Here is a 24702-nt window from a genome sequence, read left to right as displayed (position 1 = left end):
CAGTAGATGTGACAAATATATAAGTGCCAGCAAGTTGGGCCTGAACCAAATGCGAGTGTGCATATTTCAGTAAGAACTGTATGTGTGCACTGCACTGTGAAATACCATCTGTACAGGCAACTAAAAGATACACTGCATGGCAGTAGATAAAAGAGACTGCTTGACAAGGTGGGAGTTAAAGTGGGCTGTATGCTGTGCCGAATAAATGGAGTCTGGACTTAAACACTGAAGCATCGTCTGGTTCCCTAACACTGTTGAAATTTTGTTCACATAGAGGAGTTTTTTTATTTTTCCATAAATTGTGTAATCCAGCAAGGCTATTATCAGTATCTGTATTTGCACAAAATCTGTCAAAAAGGTCTAAAAGTGACAAAATTATGCTTGTCAGTCAAGATATTCACTGATCTCCAATTTGTTAGTGTGTAAACTCTACAGTACATGTTTTGTATTTTAGCTTTTCAATGAATAAAATAAAAAAAGGAAAATCTGGTGAGATCCCTGACAATGTAGAGAGACAATAACTTCGATAATAGCTTCTAGTTTTCTGGCATCAAGTCACCTTTCGCTTTCACTGCTTTAACAGCTTTAAATGGGATCTTGTTTGCCATCATTAGACCAAGAAATTGTATTCTAATTAATATTTTGCATTAATTCATCCAACTGCAAGGGAAATCTTCCATGATAAAAAAAAACAATAAATTGATTAAATTGTGTAAATAATCTGAATTTTAATCTGGAGAGTACATATAAAAGTGATTTCTCAGTCAGATCAGGATATAATCATGCTGAAGGTTTCTGAGAAACACAGTATCAAAGGCTGCTCAGGAACTGAACAAAATATGGACTAATGCAGAGCTCTAGTCAAAAAAGGAAGTCATTTGTTACTTTCATTATAGATGTCTGGCGCTTGTGAAGACTGCAGTCTCAGGTACATTCATAGCAGCCATACTGAGAGAGGAAATCGGCTCAAGAATGACAGTGAAATAGAATCCTGTATATGAAGAATGTAAATAGATCTGTCCACATTCATCTCGTTTCTCCCTGCAGATGAGAAAAGCTTGTTTTGTTAATGATTTTGATATTTAACCATCTCTTCCTTTAAATCAGCAAATTCCTGTTTCAAAATTTATGTGGTGGTTAATTAATTAAAATCAATCAGTGTGACTTTCAAGGAGTTGGTTTCAATGATTGTCCATCTTTTCATTCCATCCATTTAGTTTTAAGCTTCTTATTTAAAAAAAAAAAAAAAAAAAAAAAAAACTGACATCAAGAGCTGGGAGCAACAATAGACTCCTCACTGTGCTTCCTCATCTGGTCTACAACAACGGCCCACCCAGCTGCCACGTACAATGTGCAATCTATTCCTCCACAAAAGGATGTAACCTTCCAGCTGAGACAGGGGATGGTATGTATGTTATTCATCATGGAAATCAAGAAGACTGTAAAGTCTGCTATGTGTTTTTACACACAGCCAATACCAACTCAGCATGCTGGCACTGTTTTACACACCAAGGAAGACAAAGATAATAGATGCTCGCTGACAGCTCTGACATTGCAGACAACTAACTATTGAATTATAGTACATGTAACTTTAAACCAATTAGCAATTTTTGGAAAGCTTTTTGAACTTACAGTGAGTTGCTATAAATAATACATCGTCCACACTTCCTGTCTACTCTGCAGTTTTTTAGAAAATATGATATAGTCATCGTTAAGCTTGTAAAGCTAAACATAACATATTTGATACATAGTTTCTGAAACATTTTGCATCGTTTTAAGGTAAATACTTTGCCTAAAATATTGTTCAATACAGTCTGATACTTGTCTTCTGCCCCAAATTCAACACCAGAAAGCAGAGGATTACACTTTAATAATTTGGACTTGTCATGTGGTAATAACTTGTAAATATACTCCCTAAATTTTTGGTGACACTTTTGTTATAGTGCCAAATAAAGACCTAATTAAAAAAAAAAAAAAAAAAAAAAGAAAAAAGAGAGAAAAACATTTTCTTATCATTATTTCATGGGTTGGGCTTTATATGGTTAATGTATTTGTGCAAATAAATCAAATCAAACTTTATTCATATAGCACTTTTCGTGCTTAAAAACAATACAAAGTGCTTTACATTATAAAACAATTTACATCAAAATAGATAAAAATAGATAAAACACTAACACACATACACATCCCCTTTCACCCACCCACAACCACCCTCACCCATGCCCTATTTGCCCTGTAACAGTTAAAAGAAGTTGAATGGCCAGGTGTATTTGCACCAGATGTGCACCAGATAAGGAAACAATATTCTCAGGGAGCCTCTACACAAAGGGCTACCCCCAACCAAGACCACTCAGGCCATCACCATGGGGGCCACCCGGGTCCGGGCAGACAGGACCCACGCCACAACCGTAAGGCTGCAGCGCTGGATCCCAACCCACCAGACAGGGACAGCCCCCACTGCAACACCCAAGCAGTCAGAGCAGGGCAGCCCTTGGTGAAGAGGACCCCAATGAGGAGAGAGCTGGAGTGAAAACAAAAATAGAATTCATTTAAAAAAAAAAAATAAATAAATTAAAAAAAAAAAAAAAAAAAAAAAATATATATATATATATATAAATAAATAAATAAAATAAAATTGATACTAATATGTCAATAAATATATAAATAAATAAAAATTAACTAAAAAGAAGAATAAATATGGGTTAATATAAGAATGTTAAAATTTAGTTATAAGCTAAACTAAAAAGGTAGGTCTTGAGCTTTTTTTTAAAAACATCAACAGTCTCTGCAGCCCTGAGGCCCTCAGGCAGGCTGTTCCATAGGCGAGGCCCGTAAGACTGAAATGTGGCCTCGCCATATGTTTTGGTACGAACTTTAGGAAGAACTAAAAGGCCGGTACCTGAGGACCTCAGGGTCCGCGAGGGTTCATACCTTAAAAACAGATCAGATAAATAAGAAGGCCCAAGACCATTAAGACATTTATAAACCACTAAAATAACCTTAAAATCAATCCTGAAATGCACGGGGAGCCAGTGCAGCGACTTTAAAACTGGTGTAATGTGTTCCCGAAAGACAAAGTCTGTCTGTCTAACAAATGCTGAAGTCATGCCGTCCAGCTTTATAGCAGCCATTGTAATGCATTTAAATTTAAATAGGATCTATGTTTTATATGTTTGGTTGAGGACAGGGAGAAACAGCAATCGTTCATTCATTCTGAACATTCTTTATCCTAACCACTCAACCCAATGAAGGGTTGCCGAGAAGCTGGAGCCTATCCCAGCAGTCTTTGGGCGAAAGGCAGTGTACACCCTGGACAGCTCGCCAGTCCATCGCAGGGCCACACAGAGACAAACAACCATTCACACTCACTCCTATGGGCAATTTTAGAGTAACCAATTAACATGCATGTCTTTGGACGGTAGAAGGAAGCCGGATTACCCGGAGAGAACTCACACATACAGAGGGAGAAACATGTCCAACCACTGTCCAAACCTCGCCCTCACGCCAAGAATCAAACCAGGGATCTTCTTGCTGTGAGACCACAGTGCTAACCACTATGCCACCATGCATTCTCATTCTAAAGAGTACCATTAAAAAGTATGGACACATTCACTCATTTGAAATAAACCTGTAGATGAGTCCAAGCTTGTACATACAATACATTCAGAAATTTTTAAAAAATATTTTGAATGTTTCAGATTAAACCCCAGAAACTTCTGACAGCATGTTTCACCGGAGGAAGGAATGCGAGCGAATAAACACGCTTACTTGCTGTTCATTTCATCAAATTCAGTCAACAAAATCCCTTGTGAAAGACTTTAAACACTGCCTTGTCAAACACTAAATCATTCACAAGGTTATCTCCAACTAGTTTGTAAGAACTAATCAGTGGCTCCAAGAGCTATTCAGCAACACGGCGTCGACATTTTCTCTTTCCAATACTCGAATGATTTTGTATAAAATGTAATGGTTTTTTTTGGAAAGGATGTTCATTTTCATCAGCATATCTTGGGTAACAGTTGAATTTAAGAGGTTTTTTACCAATGTAGTAGAAAAGCTTGTTAGATTTCAACAATCTTAGCGTCAAGACAGCAAAATGTTCTTCTAAGTAGGCTAAAAGCTCCTTCTTCTTGCTCCTGCCAGCTCATAGTCCACACAGCGTTGACGGTTTTTGTCTCCCTGGTCCTAAGATGACATTTCAGCCATAGACAATTAAATACGCTGACATTTAATTGTTAAATACAGCTGGGCACTAACCGGAGCCTCATCGTGCCAACCTCTATCACACTCACTCATCAAAACAATCAAATGTGAAATCCCCAACAGAGGTTTGGTTGGGAATGACTGTTAGGACAGATTATCTGGTAGAATGAAAGCATTACAAATTTATCCATCCATCTTAATCACTTTAATTGACCTGTGGAGAGTTCTGAGTCATCCTGATAATATAAGAACAGTTGGTTCTCAATGCATGAGCAAGTTCTTTAAAGAGGATCAATGTTTTTCAGCTGCCACCGCAAATTATGTGGTGTTGCTTTTTATTTATTTATTTATTTTTTCCCATTTGTCACTGCATATTAATTTATGACGCAATAACGTGCATGCCAATGCACATGTGATCATCCAGGATGGTGTGAGATTAGACAGCTTGATGTCACTATGTCTGTGACAGATCACAAGTCAGGAGGATTATGTCCTGTCTTTACTTTGCCTGCTTTGATAACATGCGAAGGTGATTGGTGGGAGGGCGAGGAAAGGGGTTGTAAAGTTCATTTTGGGGGACATAATTCATTCATAGTGGAATTTAAGGTGTGGTCACATCTTTTTAAACACCAGTTTCCCTCAATCAACCATAAAATTACACTGGTTCCTCTCCTTATGTGGCAGTTATTAATCTTATTACTCATTTTGCCACACAGTCCCTAATTGTTTTGTTTTACAAGCAAAATTTTATTAGAGCTTTTAATAGCTTCAAAATGGATTAGTTTGCCATCTTTCTCCTCACTGTGTATGGATTTGTATGTCAGCTAGGGTAATGGGATCATTGATTTGTTCATTCATTCCTTTATTTGTCTTGCCAAGTGTAGTAAAACTGATTGCTGGTGAGTTTGCTGCACCATAGTCTGTGTTTTCTGCAGTTAAATTCAGCCATATTGAGTACAAGCTCAGGCCCACAGCCACTATCCTGTAGACAGATTGTCAGTACAACTCTGAACAATTTTGTGCTCCATTTATATAGTCTTATAGTAGTTTATTATCCAAATAGCAAGACCCAGTTGCAGGTAAAGGAAGAAAACTCACATTTTAAAGCTGTGTAGTGCTACTGGGTTTCCTCTGATAAGGACTGTTCATGTTAAAATATCCAAAGTTGCTTAAACTCTCACTATTTATAGACAAACACCAGCCTAGAATTTCACCCAGCTTCATGAATTCAACGAGAGTTTTTAGGGGGGGAGGGCTGGGTGCACACTCATTTGCACACATTTGCATGTCATTAGCACTTCAAACCTCCAAACTTGAAAGGCTTTCCTTGTGAAGATACTCTAATCTTTTTTCTCTCTCGGTTTCCCTCTCTTTCTCTCTGCTATACTTTCTCCCATGCAGGTCTCCCTCACAAAAGTAGTGATTAAGAAGCTCAGGACATCAATTAGAAAGTTTAACCCTCCGTACAGTTAGAAGTTTCTGGGGTATTGACACTGATAATGTGCTTGTGTTGTGTGTTTCTTTCAGTTTCGTTTCAAACCATGCACCACACAAAACTGGGACCAATCTGACAAATAACTAGCTAAACTGGTTGAGACCTAAAGAAAAAAAAAAAGATTAAATCTAGTCATTTTGTGGAGAATGCATGTTATGCTATACTATCATATTATTAACTAGTAGTATTGAGTAGAAACAAAGTTCCAGTTTCTAGCAGACAGATGTTACAAGACTACAGTTTTGGGTCTCACTTTCTTCTTTTTGAGTGTTCAAAATCCATGATGCAAATTAACTACAAAGATTGGATTATTAAATTACTTTGTAAAGATGGCTGCCAAATTATCTCTTTCTTGTGGCGTTTATGTATGTCTGTGTGTGTGTGTGTGAAAGAAACTACTGTAGTAAAGCATCACTATCAGGCATTCAAGGTGGCCTAATTATAATTAATTAGTTGAAATCAGAAGGCACACACAACCCAGATTAACTCCTTCCACAGTGTTAGTACAATACTCATTTAATGAAGCCAAGATGGGATGTAAGCAACAAAAGGTTGTGCAATACAAAAACAAAAACAACAGCAACAACAACAGAAAACACAAGGTTTGGAATCTCACTGTTCATTTTGGGGTAATTAGAAACACATCAGTAACATAATTAGGAATACAAAGGAGGTCTCAGGGAGACCAAGAGTTTTAGATGTGAAGATGGTCAGGGGCTCAATGTGGGCGAAACTTTCAGTGATTTAATGTAATATGAGTCTGATGTGGAAAGGAAAGCACTGGAACAGAAAGAAGGTTGTGAATAACACCTGCTATTCTGACAGAAACATTTTACTCGGATAGTTTTGGCACTGTTTCTCAAATGGGGATACGCGTACCCCTGGGGGTACTTCAAGACATTCCAGAGAGTACGTGAAATTTTTTGAAAACATATTTTTTAAATGTTTTCCTTCAAACATCCTTAAATAAAAAAATATAAATATTGTATAAATATTAAATATATTTCAATAAATGTAAGTTTACGTTTGTAGACCATTGTACACCATTTAATTCCTCCCAAAATCCCACATTCCGACGTGAACCCCACACATAACATCAGACTCAGTCATTGTCCCCTGACAACGCAAAAAATGGAGTACTGGTTGAAGCATAGAGATGTGCAAAATAATTGCCATTGCTTTGCATGGTTAAAGTTTGAAACAAACACAAATGACAAAGTTTTGTATTTCATGTTTTTTCTTAACCAAAAATTTGCAGTGGTTCGGGGGTACTTGGCTAAAAAAAAATATTTTACAAGTGGTACTGAATCGCAAAAAGGTCGAGAACGGCTGGATTAGAGAACATGGACAAAAGGAATCCAACAAGTTAGAAAAACCCCAAAAATAAGATAAATAAGAGTGAAATTCTTTTCACAAATGGGCCAACCTATGGAATATGTTGTGGATCAAAAGAGTAGTGCTGCTTTTCAAACGTTTTTCTCCAAACTATGCAAAATCTTTCTGCCTACAGTCATGATAAGTGAAACAGATCCCTCTGTGACCTATCCAGGGTGCACTAGGAGGTGGACAGGGGAATTTTCTGTTACCATGAATTTCATGAACATCTGTGATAACTCTCAGAAAGGCACAATTGCCAGCAAATCAACAATATGTTTACAACATCTGAAATCTAAAAAATATTTGATAGCATGCTATTACTGGTCCCTGCGATTGACCTGTCCAAGGTGAATCCCGCCTCTCACCCAGTGATTGCTGGGATAGATTCCAGCTCTTCCTTAACTCTGAATTGGTTAAGCGGTTAAGAAAATGGAAAATAAATGAAAATGAACTTATTACTGTCATGCTTTCCAGCTATTTTTTTTATTATTTCAACCAAATTGTATGGACAATCTGATTGTTTGACAACATTAATCCATGTCTTGTCCAAATTTTAGATAGCTTCCTCAACTGACAACACACTGCTGCCACACATGAAAGAGGACTATCTGTGGCATTATCTCAACAAAAGAGGCACACTTAAAATATCCATACCTTATTAGTTATAAACACAATTTATTCTAGGGAAAGAGGGTAATTTTTCTAGCTTTGCATCGCTGCTTGTTTATAGAATTATGTGTTCTGTAACGCAGCCTTCAATCATTTTCTCTTACACTACTGTGCAAAATTTGTGCTAACAAACCTCATTTGGTTGTCATAGAAGTAATCATCAGTGATATTTTTACTAGTGTTGAAGTGAGATGACATGACAGTGAAGCAAGCACTGAGTTGAGTGTATTTGCATCTACAGTACCTCAAGGAAATTTGGCCAAGATTCAGTGACAGATACTGCAGTATTTTCAGAGCAGTGAAAGCAACCCTGCGGTTCACCACACATACTAAATAAAGCTGAAATAACAGCATCACCGATAAAAAAACAAAAACATACTGACAGGTAACCAGCCCAGAGATGCATCCTCTCGCTTTATTATTTACTCTGTGAACAGGTCAAGAAGAGCACAGATCATTAAAATCTTGAATGTATTCATAAGTTTCTTTAGGTTACGAAAATGGGCTTAATATTCGTTATTCTCTACATGAATTATCAAAGTATGACAGCTCTTGAAGTCAAAGATCCATCCTGGATCATCAAAGAAGCTGTTTCAAACAAGATGTGCGCTTTTATCGTCCAGATACACAAGAGATGCTTAAAATGCATGTCAGGTTTTGCTTTAATAACAATGTGTTTTTTGTGTTGATGAAAGCTGCAGCACTGTTACCAATGATGGCATACATGCTCAAGACATTGCAATAAAAATAAAGGAGTTAGCATCACATCTTATACAAATCAAGCCGGGATAAAACATTTTTTTTTTTTTTTTTTATCTCCAAATGGCTTTATTAATGTCTCTCAGCACAGTGTCAGCTGTGTAGTCATAAAGTTCATATTAATGGCCTTTTTAAATACAGTCGTTTTGAAATGAGTGCGTTTGCAGCAGCATTTTCAGCTAATGCACACGGCTAATGGCACCTTAATCATCTTTGCTTAATAAAATCTGCTAGTGACAGCTGGTAAAATCTAACTGAAAATAAAAACATGCCTTTGTTAGTCTCTGTGTACAATCAAGGACAAGTTGTTTCGAATACAAGTATGACTTACAACTGTAAGCTGCTCGTGCACCGTGTGTGAGAGATGGCAGCTTGACAACAGCAACAAGGGGAGAAAGCTAAGAATATATGTTTCATGTTCATCCTTTTTTCACCTTTTGCAGTCTGAAAAGCTGTGACCTTTTTTTTTTTTTCTTTTTTCACCAGGCCAAAATGGACATTTGGCAAGCCTTAGTATTGGGAAACTTTCTTTCAAAAGAGATCTAGGTCTTTTCATTTTCAAAAAGACAAAACAATAGAGGAGATGAGATTTGGAAATGTGGCTGCCAATATTTCACCTCCACTGAGTACATAATGTTACACCAGCTTTGGGTTGACAAAGAACAGCTGGAAAGCCTGTTTTCACTTGTAATCTGAAAACAGGCTTGAAAGAATAATGAAAGAATACGTCCTTGACGTTGACATCAGTCTGTTGCTGGGCTGAATCAAGCCCGCATTCACTAAATTTGACTTTTCCCTCATGCACCCATGCAGCATGAAACAACACACTTGACATGACACGCCTCACTACACAGTCCTACCTCTGTTGAGCACTCTGCCATGACACAGAAAAAATGCATTCATTACATCGCTGCTTCAGAAGGGAAGAACATCAGCAACAATTGCGATTTGCATATGGATATATTGGATGGGTTTCAAACTGGCCACATGACAGACTGAAATGTTTCATTTTAATTCAGTCTGCATCAGATGTGCGTGAGTCAGCACTCTTGGCTCCTGCTAGTGAGACCCATGTAACCACTGTGATGCATGGTTTATGAGAATAAAAAGATTCCATTATGCATTAATAATTACATAACAGCTTAGTTAAAGTCATTATGCATGTATGAAACAAGTTAAATTGTTTAAATGAAAAAGAATGCATATCAATAGTTAAATAAAACCTTTAACTAGGTAAATTAGGTTAGTTTGTCACGGCTAATGAAAACTACGACCTGTTCTGAGAGGCGAAAATATGAGTTTTTCAGACTATTTTTTTATACAGGTGAAGCAAACTAATCTGCCTTTTATTTGAAACATTAAAATTAGGTTGTATCTTTGCAACATTTCTTGCAGCTCTAAGAAAATCTTCTATTTCTTCTTAATGCAACAACACATCTATTTGTATTGACAGATAAATGTTATCCCAGATTGCTTGTTGTTTACAAGACGACATGCATTTAACTCTCTGTTGCCTGACAATTTGTCTCAGCTTGAGACAGGCTGAGGCGGAACAATGGGATTTCTATCTCTTTCCATCTCTTCTTATTTCATACGTTTCTTAATTCAATTCAAATTCAATTCAGGAGTGCTCTGTCAGTGAGGACGGTCAGTTTTCCCTGTGCAATACAAAAGAAAATCCTCTTGTGAGAAGGAAAAATAGAGATTCACACCAGATCTTTGACAATGAAGTATCACCTCGGTTTGTTTTTCTGTTTTTTTTTTCCTCCGCAGACTCACATTTTCCCTCATGTCTCCAAGTTATCTCTTTGTTTTGTGTTGCATTATACCAGTTGATCTGAAGATTGTATCTGATGCACCTCCGAGGATAAAATATGCAAGCAGCTCAGTCAAAGCTCATGCAAGCGTTCCAGGGAATCACTTGTGATAGAGAGAACCTTAAATAAGAAGCACAAAGGAGAAGTGAAGAAAAATAGAAGATTCTTCTGACATTATAATTATTTGTTCATTCATCCTGCAAAACATCATTCTGTCCCAAAACACATGTGACTATATTACCAACTTTGGCACCAGGAAACCCATACTAGTATCTCAAAAGCCAGTGTACAGATACATCATTGTAAAAGATGCATCTCTCCTCATGACATCTCTACCTGTGATGATAAAATCAGTAGAGCTCCCTCTGGTGGAGCACAGATGAGAACCCTTTCCACTGCTGAGGACTGGATATGACAGCCTGTGCTGTTTCTGGATCCTGATGTGAGAGAATCAGGCATTATATATATATATATATATATATATATATATATATATATATATATATATATATATATATATATATATACTGTACATGAGAAGGGAGGAATCCAGATAGTGTCTTGCTAAACACTTGCTCAGTAAAAAAAGCAACTCGTGAAAGTATCATCAGCACATGGGTCTGCAAGCATAAGGAGAGAGTAGAACCCATACAGGCGCAGCATAATAAAAGACCCATCTGCATGTTGTGGCTGCAGACATCAAAGTGTTGTTTCTGTGCTTAAACACGATGATGTCTCTGTATGGACTCTGCTGTGTCCACTGCTGAAAATCATTTAGTTTCAACATCAGTAATGAGAAGCAGCTGTTATCCTTCACCAGCTGAGCTCACAATGAAATGACAAGTAAAGTGCTGCAGGCAACAAACTGGGGTTGTGCCGCCGCCGATGCCTTCAAATCCAATCCAGTCTCTTCATAGCGGTTACAATCAAATGCTGTGTATTTACTTTGGGGGCTTTGATGTGGCAATGGGAGAATAGAGGGAGATGTTGTGTCGATGTTGTCATCTTTTTGCAAACGCGGCTACCATGTTGCCCTAAATATGTGTTTTTGTACGGTATCTGGTGTTAACAGGTGAGCTGGAATTTGCATCCAGGACAGTTGTGTTATAATGTTGTTACTTTAAATCAGCCGGGATTCAGGTTTTTGGGAAAAGGTTCACAAGTTTTCTAAATGACCACCGCTATGAAAGAAGTGTTTTCCTTTCATAATCTGATATTCTCATTTGAGAGGTGTGTATATTTCACCCTAAGCAGTGCATTGACAGATATCGGACTTAATGCCGCTAATGACATTGTTCAGAAGCAGAAAACATCAAGACTGTTCCTGTGCATTCTCATTGCCTGTAAAAAGCCAAACGGCAACCTGTATGCTAAATAATATGAAGAGATTTATTGTACTAGTGTCAGGCAGATTGCTCTTCAGCGTCTTCCTAATAATCCTGCTTTATTCTGCATGTGAACTTTGCCTTTTAGCTGTCTGTTAAAGCTGGCAGTTTTTCATTTCCGACTGAATATTTCTGTAGTTTCTTTATTTCATATTCCGGTTTCCATGTAACACAGATAACATGCATATGAGGGGATACAATTTATCAAATAGAGAAATTAAACCTGTGTCAGTCACAGAAGGGTTTTTATAAATTATTAGAGATTTATATAAGGGGAACCTTGTACAAATAAATAAATATATAAAAACTAATGCTTGCCAGAGAAAGAGAAAAGGCTATTAAATTTACTCTTTCTTTTTTTTTTTTCGAAACAAAGCTGGAAATGTAAAACAGCCGTAACACCATGTGAAGGTTTTAACCGTCTAGAGGCATGGTAAATTTTCTTGACAACATGTCTATCCAATGCTTATTATGTCCTGTGGCTTGAAAACAATTCTTTTGTTTGCTGCATATGGACATGGCAGTCTTTCATCCACAGGATTCGGCTGATGGGTCTGTCTAATGAAAAATATAATTCTAAAAGACAGAAGCATGGTTGGAATAATCGGTCATGCGTACACATTTTGCATGCATACACTGGTATGTATTAGTAGGAATATATCTATGGACTATTGTGTCTTGAGGATACTAAATGGCAGATTGTACTTTTATTGCAGTAAAATAAGATAAAGTAGTTTTTATTTCTTATTTGTTACTGCACAGTAGTTTGAGAGTAGTTCAGCTAACACTACCTTAATCATATTTGCTTAATAAGATAGATAGATAGATAGATAGATAGATAGATAGATAGATAGATAGATAGATAGACAGATAGATAGATAGACAGATAGATAGATAGATAGATAGATAGATAGATAGATAGATAGATAGATAGATAGATAGACAGATAGATAGATAGATAGATAGATAGATAGATAGATAGATAGATAGATAGATAGATAGAAAATGTTATTTGGTTGGCGATGCAGAAAAAATGAGGAAAACTGACAGAGATGATAAATAAAACTCAGATCGAGGAATGACAGTTTGCCACATATCCAGTGGCAAATCTTCCATTTACATGGTGACACCTGCTGTTGCAACAACATCAGCTGCAGAGAACAGAAGGCTTTTGTCTTATAGCATCTGATGAGCTCTATCAGACCATCAGGCAGCCTGAAAACAGAGGATTACTTCTCTAGTTACCCTGTAACAGGCAGGGGTTCCTGACCAAACAGTTCTCCGCAATGAAGTGGGAGAGAGAGACTATTTTCAGAACATCTGTCAGCAAATATCCTGTAAGAAAATATCCAGTGGAATCATATACAGATTGTGGGATCTCCTGAGTGCTGCTAGAGAGGTGGAGTCATGCGTTATCTTAATGGAACCATGTGCTGGTCTTGTTCATGGCTGCATTTTGACTGTTGTAGCTTCTCCTTTGTGGTTGTATATTATTACTGCTGCTTTTCATTGACAGACTGTGGTCCAAGTCCATTTATTTTAAAGAACAGGTTGGGTGCAGTTTTCCATAACAATAATAACCGTGCCCTTTACAGTGGAAAAAATTATAGTGGCATGTGATGTTGGCTTAAAATGTGTCCAGCTAGCAAAAATGTTACTTACACACAGCCTTCCTTATGAACACTTTATTTGGATAAGGTACGGTTGCACGTACTGGGGGTGTCAGAGTTGACTGATAAACAGATTTATGTTGAGCTTTTTCTGACTGACGATCCGACTCTGGGACTTTGAGGGTATACACTTTTATTTGAATCGTACACAGAATGTGTCGACTCCACTGAGATCAGAGGGTTTGTCGAGGAACTTTACCAACAGGTAATTCTGCTCCCACTTTGACAATTGTGTGGCTTTCATACAGCAGCTGGGTGGGGAAGCTGGGGGGACATGGCCCATTGGCTTTAAGCCTGGAGACCATCCTCCCTATAGCAGGATGGATCAGCAGAGGAACGACAGCATCGTGGATTAGTGCAGCCTGTCAAGGTCTGACGGTGCGGTGACAATTTAATCGCTGAACTGGCTCTCCACAGGAAAAAAAAAAAAAGGAAGATGAGAGGAAGAAAAGCAGGAACAGAAAGTTAAGAGGCTAAGGTCTTCATTTATATGATGCAATTTGTCATATCAGATTCTGTTAATGCTGCTGTCAACGTCTCCTGGCTCCTGAAATATCATAAACAGGCTCAAGGAGACAGACAAACACACACAGGCTCTCTTAGCTTATCCTTAAGCTTAACCCTACAGCAAACTATCAACAGGAAAAAGCTGTTTTCCTCATAAAGACCAGAACCGCAGAGGCTTTTTTAATTCCCTTTTTTTTTTCTTTTTTTTTTTTTTAATCATTGTGCTTTGTCATCACATGCACAAGCGTGGTGTTTGGATTCACACATAACTATTTCTATTTCTTGTGAAATAGTAATTTTAAAAGTTTAAGTTCCAGCTGCACAGATGGCGTTTGAAACAAAAGTCATAAAGCAACTCAATGATGTAATGTCTTGTGTCAGCACAGCTTTGGACAAAACAATCAAATGTGCAAATTCTGCCATAAATTATTCACAGCTGGAGTCACTCACACCATTAGGCGGCAGTTATTTATTTGTCGAAAAGGACTGATAGATAAAACTATAATGCAAATGACAAAGCATGTGACGTATACCCACTGCAGCCGTCTAAATATAAGTGAGTCTGCTGGGTTTTTTTTTTTCTCTTCAGCTTCTGTTTCCACAGTAATGAAGAAAGAAGTAACCATGGTAATAGTAGACACAAGCCACTTTTTTTTTTGTTTTGTTTTGTTTTGCAAGGCTTTGAGTGCACAGACATTAGTTAAGACACACACACACACACACACACACACACACACACACATAAGGGTAGCAAGATCATCTTCTCGGCTGAGAAGAATAAAAGCGAAACCATTAAATATGCACTAATTTTTAAAGGCACGTAGGTACATAAAGACATGGGCAAGCCTGACTTGCTCCTCCATGATTATTATTATAAATAGCAGCAACAACTTCATTTTGCTTGTTCACCGTCTGTCAAAGTCCTTCCAGTGGCTTTGACTTTAACAAAACCTATAATTAATGACAGTTTGATCAGCTAACATTTTTCATTTGATCAAAAGTCAGTGCTAATTATTGCAGGATCAACACATCTGTATTCAACCTTTTCTGTTTGGCTGTCTAAGACTGACAGTCTTTCTTTAAGACTGTACCAATTTCAGATGACTGAATCCTTTCTACTCATAATTCCACCACATTGGAGCAAAGGTGGAGATTAAGAAAGGTAAATTGTCATTTTTCAAAAGACCTATTAAAATGCAAAATGTCTGCTGCTTAATTCCCTTTTCTCAACAACGTCTGGCATTGCAATTTTCCATTTTCTACATTATCATCCTGGATTTGCATATCAATTGCAATGAAACATATTCAAAACTCATAGTAATGGATTACTGGATATATTAAAATATATGGAATGCAAAGTCAAATTCATATATTTTCTCTTCCTGTTTTGACTGTTTTGACTTAAGATCAAGCTTACTGCAGTTTTGCATCATCTGCGCAACACAAGACGGCTGATGCGTTCTTGATACAATGCTCATGCGAGTTATGAAGCATTCAGTTAAAAGTGGAAAGACTTCTTTGCCTTTTGCAATTTTAAAATTGAATTTTCCACTCAGGTCAAGCAATAGAAAACAAAGCGGCTATTGTGAGGATGCTGCAGAAAGAATAAGAATGTGATGAAGCTCATGTTGCTAAGCAAGCACCAAGTCCACATACAGCCAATGTGGCAAAAACTTAGAAGGTTTATTGCATTGTATGAGTGAAAGTATGTCTGACTCTTATTCGTATTGCTGTCACAAATATATGATGATATTCTGGCAAGAGAGCTATTGGGTTTATTATTATTATTATCTTTTTTTTTTTCTTGTTTTATTTTTTGTCATTGTATAAGTCATATTTGTTTCTGCCAGTTGGAAATGACATACAATATTATATAAACAGGGAAGACATTGTGTGAGATATGAATGAATTTTCATTCTCCCATCTTCCTGTGTTTTTTACATTGACTTACATAGACCTACATGAACACACAGCTGCACTGTTTGACACACACAACTCACTAGCATTAAAGAGGAATAGAAATCAGATCAGGATATCATTGCATATCGCCATATAACAAAGAATTGGATGGATTAAACTTATTGATACTTTTATCCTTGGCGGCTCTTCTTTGTGTGCCATAATTATCTTGACCAGATCAACGCCAGCTGTGGCCCCTTATAGGTTGCGGGTTTGTCATGTGGGTAACAAGTCTTATTATGTTGACAGCTATGAATAATGTGTAGAATAAAGGCTCATGTTGCTGCCCTATATGTCTTGTTGGGAAAAAAAAATACTTTAGCCTAAGTTACTTTAGTGGAAGCCCTATTCTAGCCTGTCTAAGTGCTGTGGTGCTGAATATAGGTATGGAGAGATAGGAACAGGAAATGACAGCCAGTTCAACCACACCTCTAGAAAATGTATTGCTCTGGCATTGTTTCAACTATTTATTTTTGAACCATTTTAAAGAATATATGCTCAATGTGCATCTACAATGTACAGTATGCCTATTTAACAATCTTAATTATTTACAAAGTGGAATCATATCAGCCTCGCGGGATAGAAAATATTCCAAATATTGTTAGACTTTCAGTAGAAGCATGACAGAACTGTAGCTGCTATGTAGTCCAGTTGTTTTTTGTTTGTTTTTTTGTTTTTTTTTATTTAAGTTTCATTAAAATTTCAAGTATTTTGGTAAATATTAAGAATTTATGCAGTTAACTAAATGATATCCATTTTCATATTTTAATGATATGCCATAGGTCTTATTCACATTGCAGAACAACAGTTAGTTTTTAGTCATCTAACAAAAAGGAAAATATAATGTTTAGTGGGATCTGCTTGTTACTTTTTGTATAAACAGTCAGTCTTCAGACAAATTGAAATAATGCCTTCAGTTAACAATAATTAAGAGTGCTTCAGTAAATATCACGGTTATCTATGCAGTGACAGCACTGTGTGTGAATGGGCTGTCATTTCATGAGCTCTACATGCTCTAAATGCCATAGCACTGATGGAAAAACTAGGTCTTAAACTCACATTTGCATGTTTATTTTGGGAGCCTTATTTGCATTAACAAACATGAGAACTGGGCAGGAGGAGGAGGGAATGGGGGTGCATGAAGAGGGAAGCTGTAAAACAATTTCCAACTTCAAAACTGCTCTTATCCAAAAATTCAAGTGTTTCCAGATTTTTCTGACAGATTATTTGTTTTAAGCTGGATAATGTTAGAAATCATCAAACATATTAGGGTGAAGTGGCCTGGAGGAGAAGAGATGACATCATACAAGGCTCCAGTTGCAAGATTGTTGTTATTTTGTACTTTAGAAAGTGACTAAGGAGGTCAGTAGTTTTCCAGTCGTGACCTTGATCTGGTCTTGCTGGAAGGGATGATTGTAACTTTTGCACTCTTAAACCTGCCTTATGTTTAATTTTCCTCAACATCTGGAATTGCAGTGAAGCTGAATACATCTGTCACAATACGATCAAAGGACAGTACAGCTTACAGTGCATGAATATTGTAAGAGCACAGCATTAATTCTACGAGTATTTGCAGCTTTGAGTCGCCTGCTTATACGTTTGAATCAAAAGACAAAAAAAAACAAAAAAAAACATTCATTTTCAGCAAACAAGCTCACGCGAACAGACTGTGAACATCCTACTCTGTGCTCTGTAGGCTTAGTACAGTTATTTCTGTGTGTATTTTTGCTATATGGTGAAAAATGTAGGTTTTCTGAATAATTTGTGCAAAGAAGAAAGAAAAGAAAAAAAGAAAAAAAGACTAAACTCTTTGCAAGTTTTCTTTTTTTCTTTTTTCCTTTTAATTTAAGCCATATACATAAAAACTTAAAATACTAAGGGCCGTTTCTAATATAATCCCAAATTGCATTTAGTAATTTGCAATGTGGAGGGGTGTGGGGCTGAACCCTGGTGTGCTGGTGATTTACTCAGAGTAATTGCATACTCAGCTAAACATCAACTGCAAATGCGCTGGAGACACCCTCTCTAAATGAGGGTTTTGTATGTTTCATAGGCTACAACAAAGGAATCTGAATCCTACACAAAGAAACGCTATATGGGAGCTAAGTTATGAAGAAGTTCAGAAAACATTGCAAACATTGGATGAAGTAAAAAGATGGTGTAAAGATATTAAAAAGCAAAAGATAAATCGGCATATAATGAAACGTCTGCTAATAAAACAGCTGAAGGTGTAGGGTTTAGCGGGTAGGCATGCACTGTCACCTTAAGAAAGGAAAGAAAACATGAATTTACTAAGGATTTCATAAACTGACCCACCTACAAGCCAGAGATATGCACTGATGTGAGATATTTTGCCATGATGAAGGTATTTATTCCTTTGGCATTACAGACTGACTCCACAATAAGTAAATGTGTGCTTTGCTATTGCTGTCCAGATGTTCAGCGTCTGTAGGTGGCACAAGCTGCATATGGATGCAATCATTTGCTCCTGTTACTCTGGAAAAAATACACCTAAAACAAAAAAAAAAAAAAAAAGAAAGAAAAAAAAAAGTTTTGTTTGGTCTGTTAATGACTGTTGTGTGCATGGAAACCTATTTGGAGGGTGTAAGGAATTCAAATGGTTACAGATCTTTAGAAAATCTTCAGATTATTGTATCCATTACTCCTGCTAGGTAATTTAAACTGTTGTACTGGGAGGGAACTCTTGGTGTCTCATTCCCAAAGTGATTAAACAAACTCCATGGTGGTGATTTTTGAGTTAAAGCCCATATTTTTCTCACTTCCTGACAGGCAAAAGACTTCAGAAGAAGCACATACAAACCTGTAATCACTCTTTCTAACAACAGGTGCTCAGCTGAAGAGCAACTGGCAGACAGTGTCTCCAGGTTAGGCCCTCAAGTCTCTCCTGAGTCCCATATTCAGTCATTCAACTGTCTCTAATTATAACCCAGAGTATGATAACTCTGAGGCTTCAGGGTTTCCTGATGTTGTGTGTCTGCCTTGGATGTCAGATGAAGCTTCAAGCCATTGCTGTCTTAATTAAGTGTATGTGTGGTGACAACATGAATTTTTAAAACAGACTTGTCAAATCTGACACCTTCCTAATTTTTAAGTAAACTGAATATTTGGGTTAATTGGCATTGATTACAAAGGCATCCTTAAACTGTTTCAAGTTTTTAAAAATCAGCTCAGTTTCCTGACACTTTGCACGTTACATCTTTGCAGCATTTTTGCTTCCCTAAGAAGATCATCTTTTGTTCATGGGCTATTTAAAATGAAGCAGTAGTGTGGTTTTTAAAAGAAGATTTAAGCCTATAATTCAAGGTAGGTGTGCTAATGAGCTGTTTTTAATTCAGTGCCATTCATCTCCTCCCTTGGAGAAATGTTTTATGTATTTCTAATGTATTTTTAAAGTGATGTATTATTAAAGTTATATATCAGAGAAACTTCACACTTGAAATGGATAAGCGCATTGGGCTGTGAGAGCGAGATATGTTGAAACATACAAAGGAAAGCAGAAGATGAAAACTGAGAGAATAGGGTTAGGCATGAGTTATAAGAATGCACTGCTATGTTTTGCAGCACAATTAAATATCGAAATGAAATCAAATGCAATATTCGAAAGCTAAAAAAAAAAAAAAAAAAAAAATGCAATAAACATGCAGAAAACATTCAATGGGGAAATTAGAGCAATATCAGGGGGTTTGGCCACCCCTGGTCAAAATTCCTGTCACTGTGAATCACTAAGTGAGAAGAAAATTGCCTGAATTCTGAAAGGCATAAAATTAAAGTTGACACATTGCTTTAATACTTTAAGTATGATTTCCCTGCATGACCTGAAATTAGAAACACCTCCTTTGGCAAGCATCACAACATACAAGTCTTTTTTTTTCAAGGACTTCCTCAAATACAGTCAGCTTGATGACAATAATAAATTCAAAACTTTAGTTGTCACTTAAAAACTGTTAGTTTTCACTACCTGGAGTTTCATGCCTTTATAGAAGCCTTTACTTATTCAAGTTGACGTGTTTTTTTTTTTTTTTCTACAGGACATTTACTTCTTTAGTTTTCTGTTATTTAACAAACCTTTTTTTCCATCTGCTTTGAGTTAATAGTTATGCAAAACACTGGCTGTATCACAAAGTCAGGTTAGCAGATACACTGATACACTGAGCTTCTTTCTTTTTCTCTTTATCTCTCTCTTTCCCCCCCCAATAACAGTGTTGCATCACTAACATGTATGTCTCCTGTCTCAGCAGGTCTCCCTGGCCGGGAGTAGCAGTTCCTGTTGTCTGTTGTCTTTCTGTCCTCTTCCCCCCACACAGCAGAGGCAGATGGCTGCCTGTCCTGAGCCGGGTTCTGCCGGAGGTTTCCTTCCTGTTAAAAGGGAGTTTTTTCCTTCCCACTGTTGCCAGTGTGCTTGCTCAGGATGGGAGATTGAATTGGACTCAACTCAATCTGTTGGTTTCCTTATATAGACTATTATGAATTGACCTTCATTATGTTTTCCCCTCTGTCTGTAAAGCGTCTTGAGATGGCATTGCCGTGATTTGATGCTATATAAATATAGTTGAATTGAAAGTTGAAATGAATAGAGAGGTGCTTTTATTTTATTAAATCCTGCACCAATTTCCCATCATTCCATATAAAAAAAACTTTTTTTTAAAATTTTTTTTATTTATGCAGTCTACAAGACTTTTTGTGATGCATCAGGATTGTTTAGTTTTTAATTGACTGTTCAAACTCCATTTTGAGTCGAAGTTGTTCTCCAGTTGTGGCAGTTTGCAGTGTAGCACCACTTCAGAGCTCACACAAGGTCCCACAAGCAGCCCTCTTGGAAAGCTTTCACACTTTGCAGAACTTAAATTGACCTCAATCACTCCGAATTAAACTACAAACTAAGAAAACTTTCTCCTGAAAGTAATTTACTATCTCCCCATTGATTTTGTGGATATCATTCATGCATTCTACGTGTCCGACCCCACAAAGTATAGCTGCAGTTTTGCTGCCGTTAATGGCATCCAATTAAAAAGAAAAAGGAATAAAAATGAAACTATATGGGGGTCTTACCTAATGGAGGCCAGAGAAGGAAATTTTTAGAAAAAAAAGGTTTGCAGAATCACAATATACCAAACCTTTAATATTAGCAGCACCTGGCCTCTCCTAGAAATGAAGCTGAACACGCCATGTACTGCTGCGCTGACACGGTGATATAATTTGCCTTCTGTTCAATGTACATTCCTTCATTTCCTTTTCATCAGATGTATGTACTGTGTTCTGAATGCTTTGTCGAGTTTTCCTCTGAAGTAGCTTAATATAGTTCGATGGTGTGCCAGAGAGGTGATAAAGGCTTAAAAGAGCAAGCAGATAAGTTATTGCAGGTATCAACACATGTCTCGGTCTGCCCTTATTTCTCCTGGAAAGTTCATTTAGCCAGTCGACAGCATTTAAGTTATGCCACATTTTACTGGGGATAAAAATAGACTAAGAGCCTATTTACTGGATTCATTGATTCTCTTGGGCAATCACAGAGTGAGGGACTCTCTGGGTAAAACAAAAAGAAATGAAACAGAAAATAAAATTTCAAACCACAGGGGGAAAAAAATCAGTTTCTTTTAAGTGAGATCAAAGACTGATCTTGCAAGAGCTCCTTTTTTTACACCTTCCATTAAAGTGCGCCGCAGATTGAAGAGGTCATATCAGACAACATTTATTCCAAGGTTAATACTCGAGGAAGAGCTATTTCTTAAAACTGCAATCATTATGAAAGCTTTTGTCAGACCAAAGCAAAGACAGAGGTTTCATCATATTTGTTCCCCTTGTGCCTCCTTGTTGAATCTACATGAAAATGCTTTTTTCATTTGTTCCTCATGTGCAGACCAGAGAATGAACACATCTGGACATATTTAGGTCATGATTAATTTGGACTTTCCTTGTATTTTAGCTGCATTTGTGCAACAATTTTCCACTTTTCATGTTACAATCTTCTGAAAAGACAGTCTTGCCTGCATGACTGGCTGGAGGGAACTTAACAGTGTGAATGAAAATGACCTTCACCTAGAGAGGAACCGATGATGCTGAGAGAGAAGAAATGCGCCTGACACGCTAACTAACAGATGACACTCACCTGCAGTGCCTGTGAACACCAGCCACGGTTTCGATGATGGAGCACTCGCCTTCATTCAGGCAAAAAGCGAGATCTTTGTCCTCCACGCATGGTTTGAAGACCTCAGAGCGTAGACTAGGAAGTGTTGGGGCCAGTGCTGAAGACAGAAAGAAATACAAAATAATCCTGTTAGTTTTTAAAAGGATGAGTAAAAAAAGAAAAAAAATTTTTAAACATCTTAAATAACAGCACTCAAACCTTTATAGTTTAATCAAGTCATTCGTGTTTGTACTTGAGTTCCTCCAAAATAGTGAACTCATTATCACACTGAGATGATTGTTCTTCAGAGTTTGGAAATGATACATACAAAAAGCGCTCTGTTCCTGAAGTTAAAACTCTTAGGTTGTCGCCACAGCAAGTCATCACAAAGGTGAAATGGCACGTTTTACGCAGGATGCCCTCCCTGATGCAACCCTTAGCATTTACCCAGGTGTGGGACTGGCCCTCAGATAATCCAATCCAATCCAATCTACTTTATTTATAAAGCACATTTTAAAAACAGAATGTTGCCTAAGTGCTGCACAAAGGTGAATATCACAATATAAAATAACACAAAATATTAATGTTGTTAAAATAATAAAAACAGGTAAAACAATTAAAAATAAATAAATAAATACCCAATAAAAAAGGAACAATAAAACAAATAAAAGACACAATCACGTCCCCCTCAGAGCTGCAGCAGTGCAGGGGAGAAGGACTCAAACCGCAGACTGTCAGACTGTCACAGTACATGCAGCTCTACCACCTGAGCCACGATCACCAACTGAGGTAAAATACCTCCTTTTCTAACAATGTATTGCCCTTACTTACTACAACTTCACACAAAGATCTGTATTTTACCTTTCTAACACTTTTCAAAAGTCATCTGTTGCCGCAGCATTTATTTGTGAGGAACTATGGATTATTTTTCATTTTGCATCACTGTACCTTTTGAACATCAAGATCAAGTTCACCTACATATAACAGTCACGGCTAGAAATAGCAATGCCATGGTGTGACCAACCGCACAAGAACAATGTAACGTGAGATGCATTTGTGCTTAAAAAGAGCCAGTAGCTATGGCGACGTGGATGAAAGTAAACCAGGCAACACTAAAGACATCAGATTCAAAGTGGCAAATGGTTTCTCATGATCATTCGGGGGAACTGTTTTAAGTTGTCAGCTAAGAATGATTATTAGTGTATGTGTTGTGTCAGGCCATTATTTTCACTATATTGGTTTGCTTATTACGTTTGATGTCAGAAAAGTCTGATGTGACAACATGAGCTTCATCTGGCTTTGCATTGAAATAAGCAGACAAAATTGTACATTTGATGCTCTTTTTTTGGCAACATTTATTGTTAAATATTTTAAATCCAGCATTTTACTGATTTAATTTGTGAAAACAAATCAGTACTTTTACCTTTATCAGTCAGGGTTTACAATAAGTATGTAATTCTGTTTTTGTAAAAACTCTATCATTTTTCAGCCTCAGCAGCTCGTCTCGTATTAAAAGAAAGGACTTCATTTATTGCAGATTTATGCAACTCAGCTGCTAAACACAGGGAACCTGGGGGAAAACATTATTCGTTAAGGACTAATTTGAATGAGGATTTTCAGCTTGAAGGCTTCTGATTTTATCCTGATGAGCAAAAATAATGGCATTATTGACTGCAATAAAATGCTTAAGGATTATGCTATTGTAATCAGTGCTTAACTGCTTCATTTTTGTTTATTATTTAGAGTTTCTACTACAATTCTTTGTCCTCAGTGTAATTCACATATGCTGCTTCGGGAAACACAGTTAACAATAAACACGGGAACACCGAACACAGAGGTAGGAGACAGAACAGAGTGATAGGCCTACTGATGTGGCTTTAATTCTCTTCTTCTGGTCTGACCCTGAGCTGCTCTCACATAAAGAGCATGGCTGCCATGTACAAGCACTGCAATGCAGGGTTCTCCACCCAGTGAAATATGCACAGCTGTCAGCCAAGTTATCACAGCGCCATAAATACTGTTTGCTCGATGAGTGATAGCACGCTAATGAATTAGAATCATAATCATCCACACACAAGTAAACGCATGTATATACATACATGTATAGTTACATAGAACTAATCCCTTAGGAGCGTTCTTACTCCATCATGTAGTCTAGCATTGAAAATGGGATTGACTTGTATTATGTCCAATACCATACCAATCCAATTGGATTATGCATGATTCTTCTTTTATCCATTTATATCGTATTCCAAGACACACCTTTCTAAATACACTTTCACACACAAGCCATATTGTGGTAGCTGTTATTCCTTCTGTGGCACAGATTTGCTGGCCTACAGTCTTTTTCAGCTGTGGTGCTTCTGACCAACTGCATTATGAGGAAGGGAGAAAAAAAAAAAAAAAAAAAAAAAAAAACTGGGTTTGTTGTGCCCTAACACCCAGCTCAATCTATGTTTTGTTTATGGCTATTGATCGATAAATCTAGGGCTCTCCATATAAAACCCCACAGATGATGAGAGATCAGAGAAAACAAACAGGAGATATGTGTTGCTCCCGGGGCCTAACAAAATGCCACTGTGTCAGAGTGAAAACTTTGGAAGATATTGCTTCAAGTAGAGAATGTGATGACTTGAATAGCCTCTTTAGGAGCTAAAACAAATGTCTCGTTCGTAAGTTGAAATGCAGTGGAATGCCTTCTGAAGTGTTGAGAAGT

The 24702-nt window shown here is 37.2% G+C and overlaps 1 protein-coding gene across 1 annotated transcript in view; it reads right to left on the bottom strand.

Annotated features, from left to right (window-relative positions):
• The window catches only part of nrg3b (neuregulin 3b), a gene marked incomplete at both ends in the record, with an annotated part of 214894 nt that overhangs the window by 85531 nt on the left and 104661 nt on the right, over positions 1–24702 (bottom strand). The window contains one exon of the mRNA XM_079261462.1: positions 21969–22104. Within this exon, the coding sequence (XP_079117588.1) occupies positions 21969–22104 (136 nt within the window). The remainder of the gene's footprint in view (positions 1–21968; positions 22105–24702) is intronic.

Source organism: Telmatherina bonti (genome assembly GCF_933228915.1).
Source record: "Telmatherina bonti genome assembly, chromosome: 21".
Taxonomy (NCBI): Eukaryota; Metazoa; Chordata; class Actinopteri; order Atheriniformes; family Telmatherinidae; genus Telmatherina; species Telmatherina bonti.
The sequence above is the reverse complement of the archived record's forward strand: the minus strand, read 5'-3'. Positions and strand labels throughout refer to the sequence as shown.